The sequence below is a fragment of the Streptopelia decaocto genome, assembly GCF_964273445.1.
Source record: "Streptopelia decaocto genome assembly, chromosome: 7".
Taxonomy (NCBI): Eukaryota; Metazoa; Chordata; class Aves; order Columbiformes; family Columbidae; genus Streptopelia; species Streptopelia decaocto.
The window spans coordinates 39,322,131-39,347,737 of NC_138661.1; the positions used below are offsets into that span (position 1 = coordinate 39,322,131).

General features: G+C 41.3%; 2 protein-coding genes across 2 annotated transcripts in view; one reads left to right on the forward strand and one right to left on the reverse strand.

Moving 5' to 3' along the window:
• Positions 1-873: 873 nt before the first annotated feature.
• LOC309442519 (photoreceptor outer segment membrane glycoprotein 2) lies at positions 874-8,159 on the reverse strand. Its single transcript, XM_082058406.1, has 3 exons — positions 7,526-8,159; positions 3,500-3,746; positions 874-2,079 (listed from the first exon to the last, which is right to left on the reverse strand). The coding sequence occupies exons 1-3, from the start codon at positions 8,104-8,106 to the stop codon at positions 1,813-1,815; spliced, it is 1,095 nt and encodes a 364-aa protein (XP_081914532.1). The 5' UTR covers positions 8,107-8,159; the 3' UTR covers positions 874-1,812.
• A 14,960-nt stretch (positions 8,160-23,119) lies between these two features.
• The window catches only part of TTBK2 (tau tubulin kinase 2), a 105,366-nt gene continuing 102,878 nt past the window's right edge, over positions 23,120-25,607 (forward strand). Inside the window, exon 1 of the mRNA XM_082058875.1 lies at positions 23,120-23,472. The gene's annotated coding sequence lies outside the window, so the exon portion shown is untranslated. The remainder of the gene's footprint in view (positions 23,473-25,607) is intronic.

A 25,607-nucleotide genomic window follows, 5' to 3' on the forward strand; every position in this document is an offset into this window, starting at 1 on the left:
TAAAAGGAAGATCCAGTCCAGCAGCAAAATAGAAGATTAAATGGTGTATTTTCACAATGGAAGAAGCTTAAAAATTGAATTCGACAGAAATCTGCATATTTTTCTTTCTGTTCCACATTTTCAGAAGTGATCTGAAAAGGGGAATTACGAAGTGACAAATTCTGCCAATGATACAAGGATATTAAATTAAAAAGCTTATTTTGAATATTTACAGGAGGCTGTTCTGAAACTTAGTGGTTGGATCATAACAAGTTTCAGTTTGGATAAATGCAAATGAATATACCTGCGCAAAAACCAACATCTCACAATATGGTTTTATATTCATATCAATTCTTGGTATATTTATAGATCTTTAAATATGTTTCCAAATGCTCAGAAACAGTCAAAAGGGTAAGAAATGACAGGAATTCTTCAGAAAGGGATAGAAGATCAGTTTGGTTCGTGATGGCTTCAGCTCTGCACATGCAGCGCTGTTCATTTAAAAATAATAAATGGAGGAGAGTGACAACAATTATCAAAGATGTGAGGCAACTTCTGTAGAAGATTAAATAGCGGCTGCTTCTAACTTGGAAAGGGGTGTAACATCAGAAATGGCATGGAGAGAACAAACAAGGAACATCCATCAGCTATGCCCTATACCATGAATTATGGGATACCCCATTAAGCTGTCAGGGAGTTAACGAGTGAAGAGAAACGGTTTTTCAAACAACGCAGAATTGAATCGTGAGAAATTAAACTTTGAAGCTCATTGTTGTAAATGGTTTGGGTGTCAAAACCATGAATTGGTTGTAAAAAATACTATGCAAATTCACAGGGAAAAAAAAGTCCACTGAGATTTATTGAAACCCTGTGATACAAAACCCCTCTGTACCCACCAAGTTCCCAAACACCTGTTTCCTGGAAGGGGGGAGCCTTTGTCACAGGAACAACTATTTTCCAATGGTCTTGTTTCTCATCAGCCTTTTGCAAAGCGTCTGCTGCTGCAGGGACACCCCGCTCCCCACACCCTGCCCAGGCCTTTTCTGTTTGTAACATACTTAAGTATAGGCCTAAAATTTCAAGCGGTGAAGCAATTGCATTTGAAATGACAATCATGCGTGTAAGCCAGCCTAAATTACAGTATAGATTTTTATATCACACACTTTATTTACAATATATTATTTTGGTATAATTCTTGCTTATTCTAGTGTCATAGAAGAAAATATTGTTTGGACAGGTAAAGGATTTTTTACTGTTGCTTTTGTACAACTTCAAAAGCAGGAATAGTTCTGCTTTGAATATCACAGTGATAACTTCTTTTACCTGATTATACACAAAGAACACACAAGCTCCCCAAAGTTATATTTGGACAACGTATTATTCACAACAGTAAGAAGTAAAATATTTTATTTGGTGTTTTATCACCTATTCTGTATCTGTATGTTTTTTCCTGCTTGCACTATTACTATTCACGATGCGCTACAGTCATAGGGCGTCCTGTAACTACAAGCGCCTGGGCTGTAGGCGCCTTTCACTCTGGGCGCTGACAAAGTTCTTGGAACGTGATGGGAGAGCTGTCAACCGATCTTTGTCTTCATTCATTCCAAATAATCCCTAATATTTCAGCCCCTGGATCTGTGTAAATAGTTCTGAAATTAGGAGCTTTTTAACATTAAGGATCATCAGTATTTGTTTTAGGGTAAGTATTTGCTTGTTTTTAAACTTGTGCTATCAGGTGTTACTCAGAATTTCAATACCCCAGCAGGAGCTGTCACTTTGTTTTCTTGAGCAGAGAACTCCTACACTTGCGATGTCATTTATTTGAAGCCGTGCCTAGCTAGCTGCCGGGATGCATTTTGTCGTAATGTTGGATTTGCCACAGTTTGTGTTTTGAACATCAATGTTGGGGTCGTTCATGCCTGAGACAGTGGAGATCTGGTTGGCTTTGCCAAGGTTCTTAATGATATTGATGTTGTATTTGGCAGTTTCCACAAAGCTGTTTTCTAGTAACCAACCATCTGATTCACCCTCCAGGTCTCCCAGCAGCAGGACGTTCCTCATGGCTGTTTGTAGGTACCGGACACCAATAAGGACAGAGAGCTGTAAGAAACAGTTAATGGTTAAACAGGTTAAACTACAGCCTCAATCCTACCACTAGATCAGCATTCTGACTTGTGTATTTACAGGGCTAAAAATTAATATTGAGTAAAGCAGACAAATTCTTTATCCCACTGATACATCCAACCACTCTCCCAATTACATTTTTTAGAAAGAATAATACCAGGGAGAGATTGATTGATTCTCTTTCCCTTCTTCAGGTAGCATTCCCACCTGTGTATTATTAGCATGTAAATATCTAGAGTTATTCAGGAACACTGCAGCCTCAGAGACTACAACCAATTGATGTAGAATGGATGAACAATTAATAGAACCATCAGTCACAAGGAAAAGTCGCTAGTCTGTTAGTTTCTGTAGATTTTTTTTTTTCCACTGACACTGATTAAGTTCAAATTTCTTCCAAGGAGTTTAATCATTCATATGTCAGCCACATGTGTCCTACATGCCAATGCATTCAATTTAAGTAGTAGCTCAAGTGTAAGTTTGGGAAAAGCCCCACTTGCATAGTTCTGTAGGAAATGAGCGTTAGCAGATTGTCGACGTTTAAAGGAGCTCCGACAGCAGCAGGCTCGTGGATTTTTCATGTGCTGACAAAGGCCTCTTGTTTCTGGCACCGCCACCCCCTCTAGCACTGCTTGAGGACTGTTGTGAACTATTTTAATTATAGTTCTAATATTTATGCAATAGAGCAATAATCAGAAAAATAAAACTTATTAAAAAGGGAAGAAAACTGTATTTTAGCCTGTGCCTTTGGGAGGTCCTTCGCCTGTGGATGACAACATCCATGCAACTTTCCTTACAGGCACCACCAAAACATGGCATCTTTGCTGATGTATGTAGTCGCCTGTGATATGCTATTTTAATTGCATAATAAGCAGTCTAATCTACATCTAACAAGGTATGCCATGTTTGCAAGTTCTGTCTCTATGGTGAAGCTATGTCATGTAAAAAGGAGTCTTTGAGATATTAAAACTTACACTTGATTTTTACTACCAAGAATTGTATTCAGCCTAAGGTCTGCTCGCATTTTGTATATTCTGTGTTAAAATTGACGTAAAGCAATCACCTGGTTTCCTTGCAGTTGTGTCACTGCATGGATCACCCTGCATCTGATCCCATAAATGCGTCGGGGAAGGCAATATGCCATAGTCCACTGAAAAAGCTCTGTAAGTGTGCAGAGTTATATACCTCATTTCTAATAGTTCTCATTGTCAATTACATTTGCTTCCATGCTGGGGACTTTGAGAAAGTTGTCTGGACTAAAGGAAGACTTTGTTGAAGTGCCTGTGGACTTACAGCAGATACTGAGGCACCTCCCATATGTCACACCGTGGTTGTTTCCCATCCTAGAGAGCAGGAAGTCTCTGATGAACCTGACACAGACCATTTTTATGAGACGTACCTCAAACAACCAGATAAGCAGCGCTGTAATGCCAATGGATCTCATGATAGCAGTGTAGTAATCCAGCAGGGCCTCTCTGCACCCCTTCACCCAGACGTTGAGCTCCTCGGTCAGAAAATCGTAGTTGTAGTGAGCGCTGTTGTTGGTGAGCTGGTACTGGATGCAGGGCCGGGGGGAGCTGGGGTTGCAGCAGCTGAAGGGCACCCCGTCCACCAGGAACTTCCCGTCAACGTTGCTCTTCAGGCGGCTGCAACAGGACAGAAAGTTTGGGCACAAGGTATCTGGTACAGGCAGCAGACGGTGGCTGTGATTGTTATAAAAGGGTATAATGGAAGTCTGCTGCAACTTGGCCTCCCCTATTAACGAAGGGAAAATGGGAATATATCTATTTCCAACTAGAAAATTGGCTCACTACAGGAAAACCAAGTTTTTAATCTGCTGTATTAAGTGTGGTATCAGTACATTATCTCACATGGTTCACGGTGCTGTGCGTGCAAGATGTGGATTCAGTGTTCACAGACATGTTGCCTTTCTAGGTATCTTTGTGGTAAAAATACTAACGACAATTTCTGAACTTGTTTATCTTGGTGGAATTCTTATGGAACCTATGGCTCTAGAAATCCTGTGTTTCACTACTTGTGGATTGATTTTCAACACAAGCATTCCTTAAGAGAGAACCTGACCCAGGAACAGCTTTGCACGCCGCAGGAACCGCTGGAAATTGTCCCCTGGCATTTCATCATCACACCCCCGTGCACTGGCTGGGACGGCACGTGTTTTGAGACTCATTCATAAGGGAGTTTCTACTTCTTGTAACTATACTTTTTGTAACTTTTGAAATGACTTGTGTTAATTGTTAAAAGTTATTCCTTTCCTTACCCTATAAAATCAGGAGAAAAACAAGTAGGAAAAGAAGAAAGATAAAGAAATAGGAGGGAGAAAAAAATAATAGGATGGAAAGAGCACACAGCCTCAGATTAACCATGAGTTTCTGGAACAGTTAAATGAATCCTTGACATCCATCTTCCTTGTATTACCTGCTCTTTAGCTAGTGCATTCTTGGGAGGACTTCTGCTTCCAAGTATGCTCTTCAGTGAAATAGATTTTTCAGAAACTGGAGAGTATATAATGTGATGAGAGATGCTCTCGCACTCTAGGGCAGTAGCTTCTAAGCACGTATCTATTTTCACGCTCATTGCAAAAAGCTTATTTCTCGAGAGAGCCCCGCAGGTGAGAACCGTGGCCTGTTTTAATGAAGTCCAAGCCCTGTAGCCTTTGTTAGGGAGCCAGAACACATGAAAGATGACTTTCTGTTAGATATCCAGCTTTCACCATTTGCTAACAGTAGATTTTTTAATATTTTCCAAAGCTAATTCTCATTTATTAACTTTTACAAATCATATTTTCCTGTTCCAGCACAGATGATCTAAATTAAAGGGAGTCATCACAAGAAGCTCCTCAGGTGAAGAGAAGCAGCAGAAACTCTGCTGTTCCATGTTCTTTTGGGACTAAATGTATCCTTCAAAGTAAACATAAGCTGCTGGGAAGCTCCTCAGTATTTGTGGCTGTGCTGGGATGGCAAAATAATTGCTTCCATTTTATTGCTGTGGGCCTGCTAAATACAACCTGCCTTTTTTATTTTTCCCTTTTGGCAGGGGGTGGAGTGGCGGTGACGCATTTTGTTTTGTTCAACATTCTGTCAAAAATATCTCTCTCAAAGATTTTACCAAACACATCAGGAAGTTCATCTGCCTTTTCCCACCTAGCAGCGGGTTAGGCATGGACTCCTCTCCATTTTAAAGTCTAACTCTTCCCTTTGTGGCTGTTGTCCTGGTAATGACAACAGGACAAAATCAATGCAAAAGAACCCAAATAATCAGACTGGAGTGAGCCAGCAGGGTAATGTGCACAGGCAAAACCACTCGCTGGAGGAGAACGAGGAGGGAGCCAGAGAGGAACAACAGGGAAGGATCAAATGTGGGAGGAGAAGAGAAACCTCCCCGAGGGAGAAGAGGACGCTGGCACCTTGTGAAAGGGACGCTTTGACCCGGGCCAGCAAAATGTCCTGTGTATTTCAGTGACATACCCAAGTATAGGACAAAATGGTTAAAATACAATCTCTTAAACTAGGTCCTTAAGGTTTTCTTTTGATCCCAAGCATCCATTTAATTATTTTTTTTTCTTCCTGCCACATGTGATAAAGAGGAATCTTCCTTCTGCTGCCAACAAGATCAGTTTCCAGACATGGGTTATGTCCCCCCCCGCTATTGCCTTTCTTCTGCTACTGGCAAACTAAATAATGGTGTATCTCAGTACTGTTATAAGTCCTCAGTACAGAGCCGAGGGAGTAAGCCATTCACTGCTATTTGTTGTTGTAAATCAAAGCTGTTATGGTATTGTATAGCAAAACTTGCTTTTGAGACTATAAAAAGATTATTTTTACCCAACCCAATCAATAATATAATTGTACTGCTGTAACCTGCCCTGTCCTCTCACCGTTCCCGTTGATTCTCTCATTTCTTCTCACATTGTGGTGCTGGCAACACAGATATCAAAGTGAGGGGAGGGAAGAGGATTGTGAAGAAAGGTGAAAAGTTCAGTTTTGCAAAGGTTACATGTGAGTGGGCAGTATGTCTGTTCTCAACTGCTTTGCCTCTTAATGAACCAAGAATTGACTGACATACAGTACAAGATGAAAATAAGAAAAATATTTGGTTCCTTCTCCATCCCTTCTGAACATCACCAGCTGGGCTTCGCTTCTAACTATTTCATATCAAATGTGTCATTACCAGATTTTTTGGAGATCATAGGATAATTTGGTTATATAGCATCAATTTGGGATTCTAGTAATGAAGATAGAATTATCCAGGTTATATATGGTAAAAAAAATTCTGCTGTGTAATTACTTCCCTCACACACATTTTACTGGCATCTTCTGTCTATGTGGGGCAAAAACTGACTATAACAAAAACTATTTTCAAAGTAATGGCAGAGCACAAGTGACCCTGCAGAAGAAAACAGATTTTAGCTAAGACCCTGGGTAAAACAATACTGTTTCTGCATGTCTCACAGAAATACGTGTTTTACATTTGTCCTCGCAATAAGATACTATTCTTAAGTTCTTCTGGACCATCTTTGTTGTCTTGTCACTTTTCAGTGCAGAACCAGGATTTAAAGCACCTCTTGGGTCAGCCTGCTCTGTGCCACCGCTGCTTTCCACCTTCTCCCTCGAGAACACTTGTTCTAAACCTTCATTTCTTTCCACAGCCAACTGCCTCACACATGCCGATGCCCTCTTGTCCGTATTCTCCCAGGTCCTGTCCTCTGCTATATTCGCAGCTCTGTATATTTGCTTTGCTGTCATGGCAGCTTCACATTGCAATTTCTGTGACAGTAAGGTCTTTGGTCTCCCTTAATCTGGCTTTGTTGTCACTGATCTTTAAGCTGAACGAAACAGAACACTTGACAAATGCCTGTCAACCTTTCTGTGTTTGTCTTTCCCAGGAGGAGCACAGAGCTACGTTGCTCTGATAAGTGAAGACTCTTTCCAGTTTCACAAGAATTGCTACATATCAGAGTGTTTTTTCAAGGGTTTTTATCCTCCTCTTTAATGCAGTCTACCTCGTGTTGGCAGTTTCTCACATGTGAACGCATAGATTTGAACCTGGGCTTGCAAAGTCTAGGATCTTGAAGGAGAAAGAACTTTCAGTGTTTAGGATTGACTGTGCAGTGTGTTGATTGTACAATCCTTTTTTCTTTCCATTTTCAGCTCACACATTGAAATTTTCAGGTAGCTAATTGATCACATTAAGAAAGGAAAGATACATCTTTGTTTTGCTTAGCATCCCTAAAAAGCTAACAAAAGACAACTTTTGATTGTGCATGTAGTCAGCATATTTTGTGAATTACATGGTCATTCTACGGTGTTTTGATTGAGACAAAAGTCTAGTAAAAATTAGTATCTACTTTGCATTCTTGAATGAGTTTTTCTCCTAGAATTTTTTGTTATGGCTAGTAAATACTTACTCCACAACTTCCTTGGAAGCCATATTCAGATAACGAGCAGACACCCACTGAATTTCAAACCAGTCTCTAAAGCCATTGTTTCCACAGCATTGGAATCCAATTTGTAACATATCCACTGTTTTCTTTAAGAAACATCGTCCAGGTATGTCTGTGTCCTTATAGAACTTAATAGCATCCCTCAGTCCCAGATAGAGAGACTCCTCCAGCTCGTTCCTCATGGTGTAGCACATCAGAGCACCCACCAGGATGCAGAAGGTAAAACAGAAGGTACACACGATGTATGGCAGCATAACTAGTTTCCATCGAGAGAACTTGTTGGCATCTGAGCAGTCATAGCAGATCTTGCCACCCAGAAAGTTGATGATGCATGCTATGACCCCAACAGAGATCAGCATGTTGGGGAGAGAGTTGACGTCCCCTTTTGCCATCACTTCGTTGCGCTTCTTGATCTCTATTTTCAGAAAGAGGCCGAGACTGAAGAGAATGATCCCACTCACTACGGAAACCCAGTTGAGGATCCATAAGATCTGAGCCAGTTTGTCCCTTCTAGTTTTGGTGAATTTTACTTTGAGGACAGCCATAGTCCGACCAGTGTTAGGAAGAGAAGCGTAGGTCAAGGGAAGCTTGTAAGCCGATTAGGAGCATGTATCCGAGGCATGCAGCACAAGTCTGGAGAAGAGACAGGGGGAGAGATTACTGTCTGTTTGACTTGGTATTTATAGAGACGACAGAAAACTCCCTGTACAGCCTCACGCACTCTGAGACCTGCCAAGGGAGTGCCCCTGTGAAATTCATTGCTTACTCTTTTATACAGTGTGAATTGCTTAAAAAAATAAATGTGTATATATATATTTTCTAAGGACTGACTAGAGCAATTAAGTGAACAGTAGAACCAATAAGCTCTAAATTCCTATGGATTTTTGCCAAGAGCAATCTTCTGAGCAGATTTTCTGATGACTCGAGGTGAGCTGATGTGCTCTCCTTCCCTCTAGAAACGGTGCCTTTCCCTTCTACTTGTTGCCTGTGTTTTCTTGATGATTCTAGGAATTTATAGTTCTTAGATTACTGTGCCATGGTCAGATTTGAGTTCAAAAGTTGAAGAAGCAGGACAAACCAGCAGATACATACAGCATAATCACATCAGTCTTTTTCCATAGGAAAAAGACCCCATGAAAATAGCACCAGAAACACAGGATCTTATGGGTATTTTTAGTCATTTCATCAGTTATGTGCAGCAAAACATGATTTTGGTAGCAAACCAAAGCAGTTTTAATCGTACACTTAACCTACTAGGTTCATCAATCTTGCAAAAACTGGCTGTGCTTATCCATACACACAAGATGTTCAACAGCTTGTTAAACCATCAATGACTGTGTTGGTTTTCTAAACAATATTATCAACATTTTCTTAAGTGCTATATTACTGGTGAACAAACCATCCCCACTGCATTTTTCTGCCATAAAAGCACCACCATTTTTATGTGAAATAACATATCACTCTACCAAAAGAAGCAGAACATCCTCACAACTTAATCAGCAGTTTAAGGTGCTCTCTTTCTCTCTCTACACGATTGCCCTTCCTTCCTTTCTGAAAGTTCATATTAAAAAAAAAGGTTTTGGAATAGCATGATGTATTAAATGAGGCATGTTTAATCCTTAGGGAATCACTGTTACTGCCTTAACCTCTGCTCCTGCAGCTGAAGTTGTTTGTTCTTTCTCCTTGTCCTGACAACGGTGACAGTCACATATCATTCCAACCTTCCTGCCACCTGTAGACTGGTTTTCTTTCTGAGTCCCCAATATTCCGGTCAGAATCCTAAACTTCATTCCTGGTTACACTTTCTGCAACAACCGTGACTTCTTCACTGCCCATTGGAACTGCTTCCACTCTCCTGGCTGAAGACGACTCTGCAGCCCAAGGGGCACCACAATATTTTTTTGAAGGAGAACCATTTGAAAAATGACAGGAAACTACTTACATATTTAGTAATTTATATCTTGTGTATTTTATTAGCTTGTTTTTGATACACCTGCTCCTGTGTTTGTTATGAAAAGACCTTTAATAACTTCCCATGTGATCTACAGGTTCTTTTGTTTTCTCTCCAAAGATCAGAATGATGGGCATAAAATATATTCAGAGAGACTTCCCCTGTCCTGAGTTTCAAATCTGTTATTTCAGAGATTCACAGCTGAAGGAGGACTTTGGTGTTTCAAGGTCTGTCTTCTCCCCAGCTATCAGTGGATCTAAGAAAAGACACCAGCACTTTTAACCTTCCTACTCTGCAACACTACTCACTTCTCCTTTGCACCTCTCCAGTTCTATCACAATCACAGGCAGAAAGCAGCTAATAACATCCAAGATCTAAAATCTGTTAGAGTTGGAGACAATGTGTTTTTGGGGTACATGATGTGGATGTAGAACGATGCTGTGGCACCTCAGCATCAAACCATGAACTTTTACCCTTCTCCAGTGCTTCCGATGCTTTGTGATTGCCTTTCCTCAATACATACAAGATATTTTGAGCTATTCTTTCTTTCCTCCCCAAAAAAGCTGTTCTCAGCATGGTCTTGTACAAATTCAGTAATTTTCATTGGAGTGATCTTTATATTATACAACTCTGTATTTATGTGGTTATACAGTCATCTAATTCCACTAATAGAATTGCATCTGTAAACAGTAAAACACAATCCTGTAAATTTGGTGAAACGGAGAAGTATAAGCAGCTTTATTAATGTATAATTATTTTTAAGCTAGTGGGCTCTGCTACTTAACTTCATCTGAGTAAAACTGATATCAGCTAAAATGGCATGAAGACCATGTGTAGACTGGCCGTACAGAAGTGGGGCTTCACCCACCCCCAGAAGGATCCACGGCTGCAAGGAAGCTTAACGTGGGGTAAGCAGATTGTTGTAGAGTTCAAAAAGGTAACGGGATCCCAGCATCTTCATCTGTGTATGTTGGAAGAAATCAACTGTATTTGTTTCAGTCATATTAGGATACAGTCAGATATCTTCATGCATTTGAATATTAAAACATTTTAATGCCTGTGAGATTTAATTAATTTCTATTGCATTTGTTTTCTCCTGCGTTTAGAAAGAAAACTAATTCCCCTCAAAACTATTCATCTCTGTGTATCTTTTGTACAATACACAGAATAGTGTGCAAAAAAATGTATTTTTTTTCCTTACCAGTCTTATTTCCAAAGGTCTTGACGTCAGCAGCTTTCTGACTTTAAAAACAGGGTGCTAATTTTAATTAATGTTAAAGCTGATTATCAGTTATGGTTGAATATTGATTGTGATCATAATGTGATAATCATATCGGTGACCATGATGAAATATTGATTATTGATAGGCACTTCTGTACAAACAAGTCCAGAGAACAGTCACTTATAAAATGACAACACTTTATTCACCCCATTCTTCTCTGGTATCCTTCAGACCTCATTTAAAAGGATCATGCGCTGCTGGCACAGAATTAAACCTCCATATGAATTCAGCTGACAGCCTGTCTGCTAAGCCCGGAGACGGCATCTTTGATTGCTTCACCAGTTAAGCAGTTCATGACTTGAACTTAAATAGCTGCAGGCAGCTGCTGCAAATAGCTTCATTTGCCCCCCATACTCAGGTCTTGGATCTCACGACAGAGAGAATCTGTTGTGAAATTTCCTCCCTGCTGATACACAGTTCACACTCAAAGGCCAGTGTACTAGAATGCATCACACACTCTTCATTTCTATGAAATACATGTATGTATTTGCAAAACGCCTCTGTAGTGTTAGGCACACATATAGTTAAAATGTCACTGAGAACACCCTACCCGCCAAACATCTTTTGCTTTAACATTTGAAACAAAGTTGTCAACAGTTCTACCTTTATTTGTAATTCATCTACTCAAAAGGCATTGTTGATTTTGGAAGACATAAATTTGAGAGTTTCTGTCATATTAAAACCATAAAGAAATTTGAAGCTGAATTCCACGAGCAGGAAAACATTCAACTTTGTGTAGCTATTCTGATGTAGCTCCATCCCCCATGTTCAGATGCCTAAAGTTAAAAAAAAATGAAAAATCTATGTGCAAGAGCAACGCTCCAAGTTCGTTCCTGCCCCCAGTAATTCTCCTATGATATTGCCAGCTTCCTTGGTGCAATTTTAATATTGTTTTAAGACCAGATTTCACGGACTATTCACACCCAGCTGCCACAGGTGCTCACACCACAGTCCTCCAGCGGTACAACATCTGCTATTTCACACGAGCCACACTGCCAGGGAAAGGGGGGAATGACGGGCCAGTGCAGGGCAGTGACCACTCGCTGACTGACCCCGGCTGTCACTGAAACACCTGAGATTGCACAAAGGGTCTTTGCGACAGCTGCGCTGCTCCTGAAACTTTGAGTGCATCAAGCCTGGGATGGAGGAATGACTTACCTATCCTGTTCCTGACAAATTAGGCCATCGGAAACAACAAGCAGAAATGGTTTAGTATTCCCAGCTTCTGCATGGATATTTCTCTTGAGATAATTTTTTTCCTATGCTAACAGTTTACTGAATTTATTTTAGATAATGAGAAGATCCTCTTTCTATCAATACACCATAATCTTATACTTTCCCTGACTGTTCAATGAAGTATTTAATAAATTTATTAGCATAAGATGTATTGCAACATGCATGCTGCCATGTAGTAGCATTTTTTGAGCATCATGAAAAAAGTTCTTCCAGCTGAAAGAACTGAAGTGTTCAGATATGAGCTAAAAATGTCATTGTCTTGTTCTGCAATATGTATCTTTTCTTCTCCAAATCAAACATGCCAGTGGGCTCCTGTAAAACCACAAATGCTCCTAGTAGTTCGGTAGAACAAACACCTCTATCGAAGTTCTTAGAAACACCTCACCATTGCACATGAGCCACTCAGGGGTTCTGAAGCGTACAGACACAGACATTTTTTCCCCAGCTATGGGAGAGCAAGCTGGACTTTGTTCTGTAAGGGAGAAATATTTATTTCAACAGAAAATGCCAAAAAAATGTGGAAATCTCTCCCATATTACTGATACTGTTCTCAAGCTTTCCTTGTCAAACTCGCTTCAAATACAGCTTCCATCCGCATACTGTAGCTTTTTGTTTTCAAGATGCCATTTACCTCTTCCTCTGCTATCAAACTCCCAACTACATAGAACAAGACACAGCACAGCCAGTTATTTGTTTATAAAATTTACCTATTAAGCACAAATTTGGCTTGCAATTTTGTCATAAACAAACCACATTTATCTTACCAATTTCACTAAAATGCATAATTTTAACTAAACACACATTCCTATCTGTAACTTATTGTAAAAGAAACCACTAACCTGCTTCAGAGAACTGAACAAGATCTCAAAACTGGTAACTTGCTGAGTACAAGGGAGAAAATACCTCGATCGGTCATCCTGAGGAGGAGTGAAGTACTGATTTCCTGATGTCTGTGTAGCTCTTCTGTCTTTACACGGCCTCACCGACAGAGATAGAGAAAAAGTCTTCAGCTCTCCTGCCTGTGCTAATCTCTCCCTCATCTCTAATCGTAGCTAAGAGATTTATTTAAAGGGTCTTATGCCACCAGCTTAAATACCTCAAAACAGGCCAATTAACTGACAGTGAAGTGAGATCTCACTGACAAAACGGATTCATAGTAATTTCTTTCACCTTTTTATCCCCCAGAGGTTTGGGCTAGTAAGCAAAAGAGACTGTTCTTCAGTACTCTTTAAAGTCTTCATCAGTTCTTAATTTGTTCTTAACAATAAATATAGGTCCAAGAGAGAAAAGGATGAGAATAATGAAACTTTGTGCTTCTGTGAGAAGGGAAAATCTGTCTTGAGCAACCATAATTTACATTCACTATTACGTGCCATACCCATCATTCCATATTTTGTTGCTTTGGATGGAATTCTCTGTCCTCTGTGTATTGACTGTGACTGTGTCCAAGAAAGAAATTCAAGTAACCAAGAACTGTTGGATCATCCTGTATGACTCACGGTAGATTCTGCTTCTGGAAGCTTTCCAGGTTCAGGAACAATCTAGTAGAAACCTATGTCCTAGACTCTTTAAAGCTTTATCCCAAGCCAGAAGCAAAACCATTTTGGCATTTCTGAGCCCAGCATGTACTGATTTGTGGGATGGACACGGCTGGGTTGAACTGGCAACAGCAGTGGCAACAAGCGGAGTCTGTAGCAATGTCTGATCAAGATGTGGTGATGTTAGTACCGGAACTGAATCACTAAGCAGGGCCAGGTTTGGTCTACAGGGCCCACAGCACATCAGCAGAGCACAGAGAGCTCAGTGAGCACTCACGACTGACTGCAAGGGACCCTGCACCAGGGACTGTAACGTGTATGAATATTCTCAGCAGCATAAACTGTCTTTGCCAGTTAATGATGAGCAGTAAACTCATACCATGATATTACTGTGATTCCAACTGTGTACTCTGGCAATATGCCTCCTCACCTCATTTATGGTCTCATGCTTTTGTAAAGACAGACATCCTTCTGCATGCATCGGTATTATCACACTCTCTATCAGGGAAAGGTGAAAGATTAGTTATCAGTGCAAGTCAGTCTGCCAAAGTCTTCAGAAAAGCAGAGACTGGAATATCTGACTACAATATTCTAAGAAGAAAAAACAATTAAGACTTGCTTATTTGTCAGAAGTCATTTCATACATTACTGTGTGGAAGAGGGAGACTCATAATTGCCTCCATGGGGTGAAAAATCCCAAGGACGTGTTCCAACAGGATAAAGTCATACAGTGAAATTCCGTCCCTCTTCAGTTTTTCTGATACAATCAAACTCACAGCATTCGTTCTGAAAGCCCCATCCAACAATGCATCATCCAATACTGTATCGCAAACTTATACAGAGCCGCTTCCTTCATGTATGGGGGGGCGGTCCCTTGAGCCACTCACAGGCTCAATGTGCCTTTTGCTGGCAACTTCAACTCAGAAAAATGTAATTCACCATACCTTCACCTTTTTAAAGAAAATACCTGAAGTAGGGCTTCCAGTATTCTATCTTTCTTATGTGCTGATGTACAGCACATCCAGGAAGCTTCAGATCAAGAGCATATGTGATACATCTGGGACCTGTTGGACCTATTGCATATGGACCACACAAATGCTTGCATATGATCAAATACACCCCAACTGCACTGAATTAGTCCTGTGCACATGGATCATTCATGCTTTGGACTTGCTGTACTTGTGCAGACCACAAGGAATATGTTAGATCTGTTCCAATGCATACATTTGCGTACAAATCAACTCTACGGAGCATATTCAACAGGTACAATACTCTCCTTGTGGACAGCATGAGTACACAAATGTACATATTTGCCTGGGATTTTTGAGCTATTGTTTGCCTGGCATGTGAAATCCTGGAATAACGTCTGAAGTCCCTTTCTATGCCCAGAAAAAGTTCATGTGTGAAAACCACCCACATCGGCGGAACTCCAAACATTCGTTACCCCTAAGTATTAGAAAATGTCATTGCCTCAGATACCTACTAATAGAAAAGTGCACCTTCACTACTTTTGCTTTGCAATATAAACCCAGTACTTGCATGCATGAAAGAAAACAAGCAGAAGATGGCAGTGCTGCTGTACGTAGTTTTTTCTACAAAGCAAAGAAAGGAGCTTTCTTTTATATGTACTGGAGAGATGAGAGGTCACTCACACAGCTAGTGGAAGCTCAGGAATGCATCATTGTAAGAAATAACTTTAATCCAATTTTAATGCAATTAGAGGTCGACGCTACCTGTAGTTTTTGTTCTCTCATACCTGGAAATTATTTCAGCTGCAAAGTTAATATTAAAAGTTGAGTTATTCAGAAATTAGTTTTGGTTTTTGGCAATCTGTAACTAATCATGATGCGTTTTCTTACAGACCTGCTGGAAGTCTGGACACCAAGACCATAACGACAGAACAGCACGTGTGGGTCAGCCATCTATCACCCAGCGGCATGGAAAGAAAACATAAACTTTCTTCCAAACCACGGAGATAGCTGTGCTGTTGCTCTGGATCTGAAAGAGGTAAATTTAGTAAATGTTTGGCCAATTACTTATCTGTTTAGAACCATTCATATATAAGTCCAGAATCAAGGACAGATGTGTTATGAATTGGCCTAATTAAACAGCTAGCTGGGTTCATGCATGCTGCAAAATTTAATTTCACATCTAGTTTCCAAAAATCAATGGTCTATTTTTATATTTGGATTGCTTTGTATTTCATCTTATATTTGATGCAAACAATAACTAATGATAAGAGATTTCGGAGTAATGGACTATAACTGGAGGCGCTCAGTAAGTCTGATACAAGCAGGTACTATACAATCTTTAACATGTCAATGCTTCAGACAGAGAGTCCCTATTCAGGAAGAGATTGTCACTGATATGTGGGGAGATGGTATGAAAAGGGGAATTCAAACAATCTGCCTTTTTTGGCTTTTGTAAAGTTGTGAACTACATGGTAGATGCTGAGAGGCATAAGTTATTAGGCAAACAGAAGCAACTGCGCTTCTCAATTACACTTTTGAACTTTTAGGAAGGAAGCATAGTGGTATCTAGACGATTATGGTTGTTTTAGTTAGATGAAGATACCTAATTTAAATCCCAACATCTGAAATTCTTACAGAATTGCAGTGTTGGCAGAGGGAATGTCAAGACTCAAAGGCAAGAAAAAATGGGGATAGGCAGTAATTTAAGAGAGCCCAGTTTATACATTAGAATGCCACAAAGCCCCAGCCGGCAATTAAGCACCATGCAGCTGCTTGGTCACTCTCTTCTGGTTGGATGTGGGAGAGAATCAGAAAAGTAAAAGTAAGAAAACTCGAGGGTTGAGATAAAGACAGTTAAAAAATAAAGCAAAAGCCACGCATGCAGCCAAAGCAAAACAAGGAATTCATTCACCATTTCCCATGGGCAGGCAGGTGTTCAGCTACCTCCAGGAAAGTCGGGCTCCACCATGCATAACAGTTACATGGGAAGACAAATGCCATCACTCCAAATGTCCCTCACTTCCTTCTTCTTCCCCCAGCTTTATATACTGAGTGTGACCTCATGGTATGGGATATCCCTTTGGTCAGTTTGTGTCAGCTGTCCTGGCTGTGCCCCCTCCCAGCTTCTTGTGCACCTGGCACAGCCTGAGAAGCTGAACAGTCCTTGACTGCTTAGCAACAACTAAAACATCCCTGTATTATCAATATTATTGTCATTCTAAATCCAAAATAAAGCACTATATTGGCTACTAGGAAGAAAATTAACTCTATCACAGCCAAAACCAGGAGACACTGTACTACAGTTGTACCAAAAGACCCACAATGCTATGCTCCATGCAAAATACTGTAACTGTAGCTCATTTAATTGCCCCAAGAACATCATAGATTAAACAAATCAGAAAAAGAAGTATTATAATTTTCATTTTTCAGATGTTTAAAGGTTATAACAATACAGATGCTGCAGCAAGTCTCGGGCAAAAAGGAAATTATAGCAGACTTGCATGAACTGCACTGCACATGTACTGCTAGTCCTCAGGGCTCCTGTGTATTCCGGGAAACACCATACAGGTACTGGCTCTGATTTCAATCCATAGGAGCTGCACTGTCCATACCCTCTGAGTCATCCATTCCTGACTCATGGTGACTCATTACAAAGGGAAAACTAAGGCACAGCAATAGTGTATTCACCTTAAAATCAGACCAGCAGCCTATGATAAAGCTGGAAAGTAAACCTCTATTTTAAATTGGTTGGTAACCTAAAACTTCCCTCTCGGCTGTAATTTTTTCTGAAGACTTCATTTTTACAACCTTGTTCATAATTAGACTATGCAACCATGTTGCTTTTCACCTTCGTACCTGTTCATTATGGATTGTATCATCACAAGCCGGTCATCAGGAAGCTTTCTGCAGAATGAAATTACACTCAAATTATGAGGGCTTCCAATGCAATTTCCCTTACATAATGAAGTAAAATTTCCTTTTTCTATTCCATATCTTGAATCATCAATATTTTGGTGCACTGTACTGACAATTGGCCCTTCTTTCCCTAGCACAGTAGTCAGACATATACTCACATTTCTCCTTGAAGAGACCGCCTACAGACCTCCTATTCTAATCAGGAAGTCTCCCCCTTCTCACCATATTATAAACCTGATGTTGGTGCTGGTTTCACTCTCTAGACACCATTTGAACTGAACAACAGTATTCAGGACATCTTGTAAGGAATCTGAGATTCTTTTAGAAAGAAGACAGTCACCAAAAAAAATACTCACAAAGTTTCTGAAGCTGTCAAATAGACAAAAACCAGCACTTAGACATGGTCCTCTTAGAGCTCTTCCTAAAAAGATCCATGATCCCACTGTTGCTTTAGAGGTGACTTCAGGCTCTATGTCTAGAAATCGTGATCCATGAAAAAAAGACTGATGGGACTTGACTGTCTTAGTGTAGAGAAGACCGATGGTGAGGTGAAAATAGCATCCAAGTAATTTTAAGGTAGTTGCACAGAGGAAGGGAATAAATTCCTTTGGTGATAGGAGAAATAATGTGTGAAATGTGTCTTCTAGTGAGAATAGTGGAACAGCCTATGAAAAAGCTTGATTTCCATAAAAAGAGTACTTTTAGAAAAGGTTGACAAATACTGGCCAGGAATGTTGTAGGGATGGTTGGTCCTTCCTTGGAAAAAAGGCTGAACTAGATGTCTGAAGGTCTCTGATTTTCCATTTGCTATGAACTGGATACCTGTTTAAACACCTACAAAACTTTATACATGCTTCCCCATCTTTGGTCAAAACTTCTTTTGCTCCATTGACTTCTGCCTGAAATGTGAGCTTATAAAATGTGTTCACCTTTCTACTCCTCAATGAGAACATTCTTTCCACCTCCATGTATATATTCATTTATAGTTACAATTTTCCAAAAATTCTAGCATTTGGTGGATGTTCATTTACTGACTAACCAAGCCTATGAATTTTCCATCTCTTGAGAATTAATACTTATGGAATCTGTGCATCTTGCTATCTATCCCCCCCTTCTATCTTTTTTTCTCTCTTTTCTGACAATCATTTGATTTCTGACTCTCTCAGAAAGTTTCTGGAGCTTTGTCTCCTACTTCTGTGGTCAGATAAGCAGAAACATTATTCAGAACTTCTGACTCATACAGAAATAAATAAATAACCCCAACACCCTGATGTCTAGGCAAAGAAGTTCCAATGGAAGTATCTGAAACCAAGGAGTCTGTACTTCGCAGGATGATTCATTTACTCCCATACACATTTAATTGAAGAAAATAACAGCAAAGGTCAGAAGGTCTTACACATTGTTAATCATGTCACCCTTCTTCATCAGCAGACATATGAATATGTTTGTGTATAGGTATGGTTTTAAATTTTTAAAGATTCCTTAAAGAAACCTTAGATCATTCCTTTCAGACAAAAAACACTGAGTAGATATTTTAATACTTATTATTAAATATTGAAGCTATATTAGACATGTAAGAACATATTTACAGGACTCAGAATTATTTTTCATACAGTAAAACCGATCAGCGAATTGTATTGCCAGGCACACACCAGCACAACTAAGTTTTTTCTCTCTTTTTTTTTTTTTTTTTTTTTTTGTTCACAGCTTTCCATAGTAACTACTCAGTTACAATAAAGTTTGCTCAGGTAAGCCTTGATATTTGGAGTAAATTCTGCCAGTAATCCTCCTGCCCTCCAACTTCAGAGTTCTGGTCTGCAGAACTTTTCTTTTGTTTCCTTGCAGTCTACAGCAAAGTTAGACATTTAGGATTGAGGTAAGACAAGACAGTTGGCTTTACTTACTTACTTTACTTACTGATTTACTTTGCACCCCTTGAGATATTTAAAAATCTTCAGAACAAATGCAGAGGTGTCCATTTGCAGTGGTTTACAGCTGTTGAGTAACTTTACTAAGTAACTTCATCTTCCCTCTATTTTGGAAGTCACAGACTAAAGTTCCTGCTAATACAATAATTCTGACTTCAGAAAAGGTAAACCAGCAGACAATGGTTTCCAGTACTTGTTCTTCTCCATGCCAAAGTGGAATTCACTTCTTGGCAAGACCTGAACTTTTGTTGACGAAAATAATGATTTTCCCCTTCCTGTCATTTTAAATATTTTATTTATAAAATTAACATTTTTTGTATAATTTATGATTAAAATGTTAATTTCAGTGTGTTTCTCAGGAATAATGAAAACAATGTAATAGTTTTAAGAAGAAATACCTAGGTATACTGTTTACATGCACAGACAGGTAGAATGTACATACGAGAATTCACCTTCCAGAGACCATTCATAGTAGAAACAAACTCAGAGAATCTGTAGTAGATTGGAGTTAGAAGCTACTCTTCTTTCTGCATGAGTTCTAGTAAACTAAAATGACTAGATTAATTCACAGCCACATCAGAGCTCAACGTTTATTATCTGTGCTGGGGTACCACACTTGAATATGCTTGCAAGAGATTTCTGGTTTTACAGGAGGGTCTAGGATACACATTATTCTGTGAAGATTCAGAGGTGGCTCTTTACTCACATATTTTTCGTAGATTGGTTCAATGGCTACATGATAAACTCCCATACAAAAATCACAGTTACATCAGAATATACAAAATACCCTACAGGGTCAGATGCACGTTTTACAGTTAATCTCCATTTTACTCCCTCTGCATCCAAAACTGGTGCTAGTGGGATGTTATGGAATACCAGATAATTACCACACAAAGCCAGATACAGCAACAAAATACGATTAGTTAAAATATAAGAATAAGGTTATAGTTACACTGCAAAAAGAGGCACATTTTTTACATTGAGATAGCCAATTAGAACTAACAATGTAAAACCTAAATAAAGAGCATTGGACAAGTTTTTGGCTCAAGGTAATTTTTTCCAGGCCAAATGAACACTATGCATCTAAGCTTAACTACCTGTACTGCTACAAAAAAAGCTAGAGTAGCTTGAGTCCATATTTACATAGAGATATCTTTTTTTTTTTTTTTTTTTGGTGGTGAGGATATTCTGTAAGTTTGCACTGACAGAGGAAATGCTGGTGTCTGCTATATTTATTATCATCTTTGAACCAAAAATAGTACAACAGAAAGCCATGAAGAACCTCTTGGTATATTTCTGGAGCAGTGAATTAAAAAAGATTAGATCTTTTCTGTAAAGATCTCCTGCACTTAGGTGGAAATAGATTTTCCTTTTGAGAAGACTCAGTTTTTGTTGTTGCTGTTGTGGTTTTGTTTTTTTCTCTTTCCTGCTTGACTTGTATTTGAACCACTCAGGTTTTGTCTACTTATAAAGAGTCCATGGTGAGTTGAAAACTAACACATCACTAACTTTGATGATGAAAGGCTGACTTTCAGTATGCTAAGAAGACGTTAATGATGCAATTTCCATGATACTGCGCATAACAATGTGGTTATAATAGATCATAAATTAACTTCTGAAGTTATAAAGTGATGAGAGAAACTATGCCCTTTGGATTAGCGATGATAAACAGGTAAACAGACAAACCAGATAAACAAGTTTGTTAAGGCTTTCCACTCTCTTTAATCAAATTGGAAAATTTTCCTGAAAAATTCTACACCTCAGGATATATGTAATTCTTTGGGGAACAATAAGTACTCTTCACAAGTGGATTCATATTCATGAGCTCCCCAAGTTTTGTTGGCACTACTTAAAACAAGGGCTATAAATAGTTAGGGTATTCATCTACCCTCAATTATAATTTGGGAGGAAAAGTACTGTTCAGGGAGAATGTGAAAAAATTATTTGTTTAGCATAAAAGAAGAGTAGCTATAAGGCGCAGGCCTATCCTGGAATAATTGTCACCTTTACAATGCCTTTAAGACAAGTTTGGAAGAATACATGGCTCTGGTGGAATATTTTCCACCTGAAAATTTGTAAATGTCTATCAAATGTAAGCAAAACTCATGATGCCAATTGCGGAAAAGAAGTACTATTGAAAAAGGGAAAAAAGAAAAAGGGAGTAAAGAAAAAAGAAAAAAGCAACCCTCCCCACCTATTTCAGTCAAAGTTCGTTCATTTCCATTCACAAAACTATTATTTTTTCATAACATCACCTTTCTTATTAACTACTTCAACTGTTAGTCAGGACACACTACACACAAAGATTCTCAATATATAGAAGAATATATGCATTTCACCAGTGCATCCACCACTACAACTGGTGCCCACTGCTTAAGGTAATTCACTTTGTGAATGAAAAAGCACCTGGCTGAAGCTGACACTGAGCAAGTCCAAACTGTTTGGGCTCACTTGGATTAGGTTCACAGCTCTCACTGCTGGGTAGCTCATTTGTAAATTACAAGCACTAACATCTTCCCACTCAAAGCAGCAGTAGGAGATACTGTTTACTAACCTTACTCTTTGACTATGATCTCCTTGCAACAAATGAAGAAAGGGCGTAAATTACTCACACTATCATCATCTTATCTGCCTGACTGTAGAGAAATATAGGCCATTTTTATTTTTAAGGAAACTTCATATGAGGGGAGGACTGCAGTGTGTTCACTCACTTCATAGGAGCTGCTGCAAGGGCAGCCATTCTGTCCTTCCCATGAACAGGTCTCTCCTAGCTGCAGGTCTGCCAGATGGATTCAGCCTCTGGGTTGACACCAAGGCCTACACAGGCATCCCGTCAGCTGTTGTGCGATGTCACGCTGGCACCCGCCGCGTAGCACCCACTCCATCATCTCACCAGGCTGGGGAGTCTCGCCTGCAATAAGGAATCACCCGTGAGAGCCCAAGCTTCTCTTCCAAGGCCACGCTGGCCTATACATGGGATACACCAACTGCTTCCCGGTGCCACAGCGCGGAGCCCAGGGGTGACAGCCCGGCTGTGTCATTAGAGCAGCGTTAGCCCGGCGCAGGTGACACAAGTCCCTGAGGCGACGCGAGGGACCGGCCTTCCCGGCCCAGGCAATTCTCTCCTCAGCCCTCTGGCCCCACGGCGGAGGCACGGCAGCGGCCTGCGCCCTGGCAGGCCCCGGGCAGCCCCGCCCCGATGCGGGGAGCTTCGCCGATGAGACCCGGGGATGGCCGAGCCCCGGCTGCTGAGGCGGAGACCGGTACCGCAGAGAGGACACAGCTCCCCCCAGGACCACAGCGGGTGCTGCAGCGGGGAGCGGCCCTGCAGCGGCGAGCGCCGTAGGCCAGCCTCGATCCCCGTCACAGGCGCTGCCTGCCGTCCCCTCAGAACCTCGGCGGAAAGCGGCTGGTGGCGGCCGTACCGTGGCCCGCTGTCCCGCCGCTAGCGCGCCCGGGGACTAAAGTGCTCAGCAAGGCCGCAGGCCACTCGGCTGCGCTGAGGCGACTGTGACTGGTAGCGGCGCTCACCGGCTCTCAACCAACCCCGCACACAGGGCCCTTTCCAGGTGCGCCCGCCTCCGGTATCCTAATTGATCACGCTGACAACCAATCGCCCGGAAGGAATCTCCGCGGCTGCCCTATCACCGTTGCAGAAAAAGGGATGCGGGCGGTGCCCTCGAGGCCAGCGGGTTCGGTGGCGCCGCGGCTGAGGAAGAGCGAGAGAGGGGGCGGCGGCGGCGCGGGCGAGCGCGGCCGAGACTGCCGCAGGGATGGCGGCGGCGGCTGCGAGGGGGTTAACCGCTTTAGGGAGGGTAGCGGGCCTCTCCGTAACCGCCTGAGCGCCCTTCCGCGCTGCGCGCAGCCGTTACCCCTCCCCGCGGGCGGGCCGGCGCCGTCCCGGCACTGCAGTCGCCATAGAGACCGCGCCGCACGCCATGGGGCGGAGGCTGGGCCGGGGGGTGCCGCTCTAGCCGCCCCCCCGCGCCGCGCAGACCATCCCCCGCCGCCGCCGGAGGCGCGGGGCCCCGGAGGGTCTCGCCGTGCCGCGCGCCGCCCCGAGGAGTGGCCGCCTCGGCCCCGTTCCAGGTGAGGAGACGCGGCGCTGCGCGGCGGCCGTCGCGGTTACCCCTGCCCGCCCGGCGCAGGGGTTTTCCCGGGGGGCGCTCAGGCCGCCTCAACGGGGTGCGGCCCTCGGGCTCCGGCGGCCGAGTCCCCAGCGCCGGCCCGACCGCAGCGGTTGCTGTGTGGGAGCCGCGTCGCCGTTTCTCATCCCGCGGGAGAGGGAGTTAGCCGGGTGAGGGAGCTCCGGGGGCCACGGCCCGCACCGCAGGCAGCCGGGGCGATCCTGGCAGTGGAGCTGGGTCGGCGGGTCCGGCGGCGCCCGCAGCAGCAGTCATCGCCGCCCCGGCCTCTACGCAGAACTCAAATTTATAGGCACGAGATCTTTTTTTGTCCCTCCCACTTGCTGCAAGAAGGCAAACGGTACCGATATTTACGTGCTGTGATGGCTAAACATCCCAGTTTTTAAATAACCACATCTCTCTTTCCAGTTCTTAATTGTGGCATGTGTGTAACGGATGCTTATGTGGGCAAGGCTGATGGGGGATCAGTCAGTCTGTCGTCTGGCGCTTTAAGTGCTGGAGCCATGAACAGCAGTTGCATCAATATATGAATACAGATATGCCTGGCTAGGCCGCAGATGCACTCACTACGGTGATAATAGTAAACATATAAACTGCATGTGGAATAAATTTTAAAAACATTATTATTCATACTTTTAGCTTAAAAAAAAAAAAAGAATGGGGAAGTACCTTGTTCTTAAGCCTAAAGATTATCTCTGGAGCTGCAACTGCATCCTTGTGCTTCTGTTGTCACTCTAGAGCACAAGCAATGAGTGAACCAAGATTGGTACAAGATTTCTAACCTCTGATGTGAGTGAGAGCAGTTGGGAATAGCTGCTAGTGTTGATGGGGGTGGATTTGCAAATTTTAATAATACTGATGTGTTATGCAGAGGGGGGACCAAGGGGGAGATGGACACAAAGGAAAGGCCCCTAACTATAGCACCGCCTTTTAAGAACCTTCTACCACATTTATAGTTAAACTGGAAAGGACTATAGAAAATGAGTTATAAAATACATTGTAATGGCTTTCTTTTTAGTTAGACTATGTGCAGAACCAGTTGAATTTCAGCTCAGACATTCAGAATAATTAAGCTATGTTGACAGGAAAGTTGAGAGCCCTAAAATAAAACATTCGCTATTTAATTTAAAATCATGTTATCTTTAAAAGTGAGTGATTAGTTTCCATGTTGTGGTTCTGGAAAAAATGAGATTGTTTTATATATTCTACATAGCTAATGCCATGCCTCTGTTGAACACATACTGTGCTTTTAGGTTAGTTCACTTTAGCTGTTGTATCTGAGAAGACAAAAGATTAGAGCTTATTTTGTTGCTCTTGTTTAATTTTGAAAATTTTTGGGGGGCTTACAGTCCAAAGATATCTAGCATTTTTATTCTGTGTTAAATTGCACAGAATACTTTATTGGTGATGATTCCTTTGTTTTATAGTGTAAATTAGATTTAATGAAGTATTAAAACTTTCTTAACTTAGTAAACCAGAGGTATGCTTATTAAAGTTTGTTTGGCTTGTCAAAAAATTTTATATGGGAAGGTTTGACAACAGTAGTATGTATATTCATTGGTCAAAAGTTATTTTGAAAGTAGTGCATCAAGATATCATAGTTTAAAAAAATGTAAAGATGAAATCAGTTATCTCTGACAAATACTTTGTTCTTCTGTGATATACTTCTGATGTACCATTATGCTCTTGAAGTTCAGCATCTTTTAAAATTTCTAATTTTGGAAATGATGGGATTAGAATGGGAAGAGCAGATTGAGTGACTGAGTATTGTGGTGTTGGTTGGGTTTAGTGCAGTCACTGCTGCTGCTGTGTGCTGCAGGCTCTGTTACCTCTAACACCACAAATTCCAGTGAGGTTTTCCCAGTGTGACTGATCAAGAAAGGTTTTTGAGTATGACTAAAGACAGATATAAGTGGCGTTTTCCCTGTTGGAAAATTATTTCTAAGCCATCAGCTTCTACTGGTTCTAGATATATGTGTACAGGAGATTAAAGGTTTGCTTAGCATGTGAAGTTGCCCTATATGGTGTATTAATGTACTACAGCTTTTTCTGTGTTAGCTAAGACTTGTTTATCTAGCG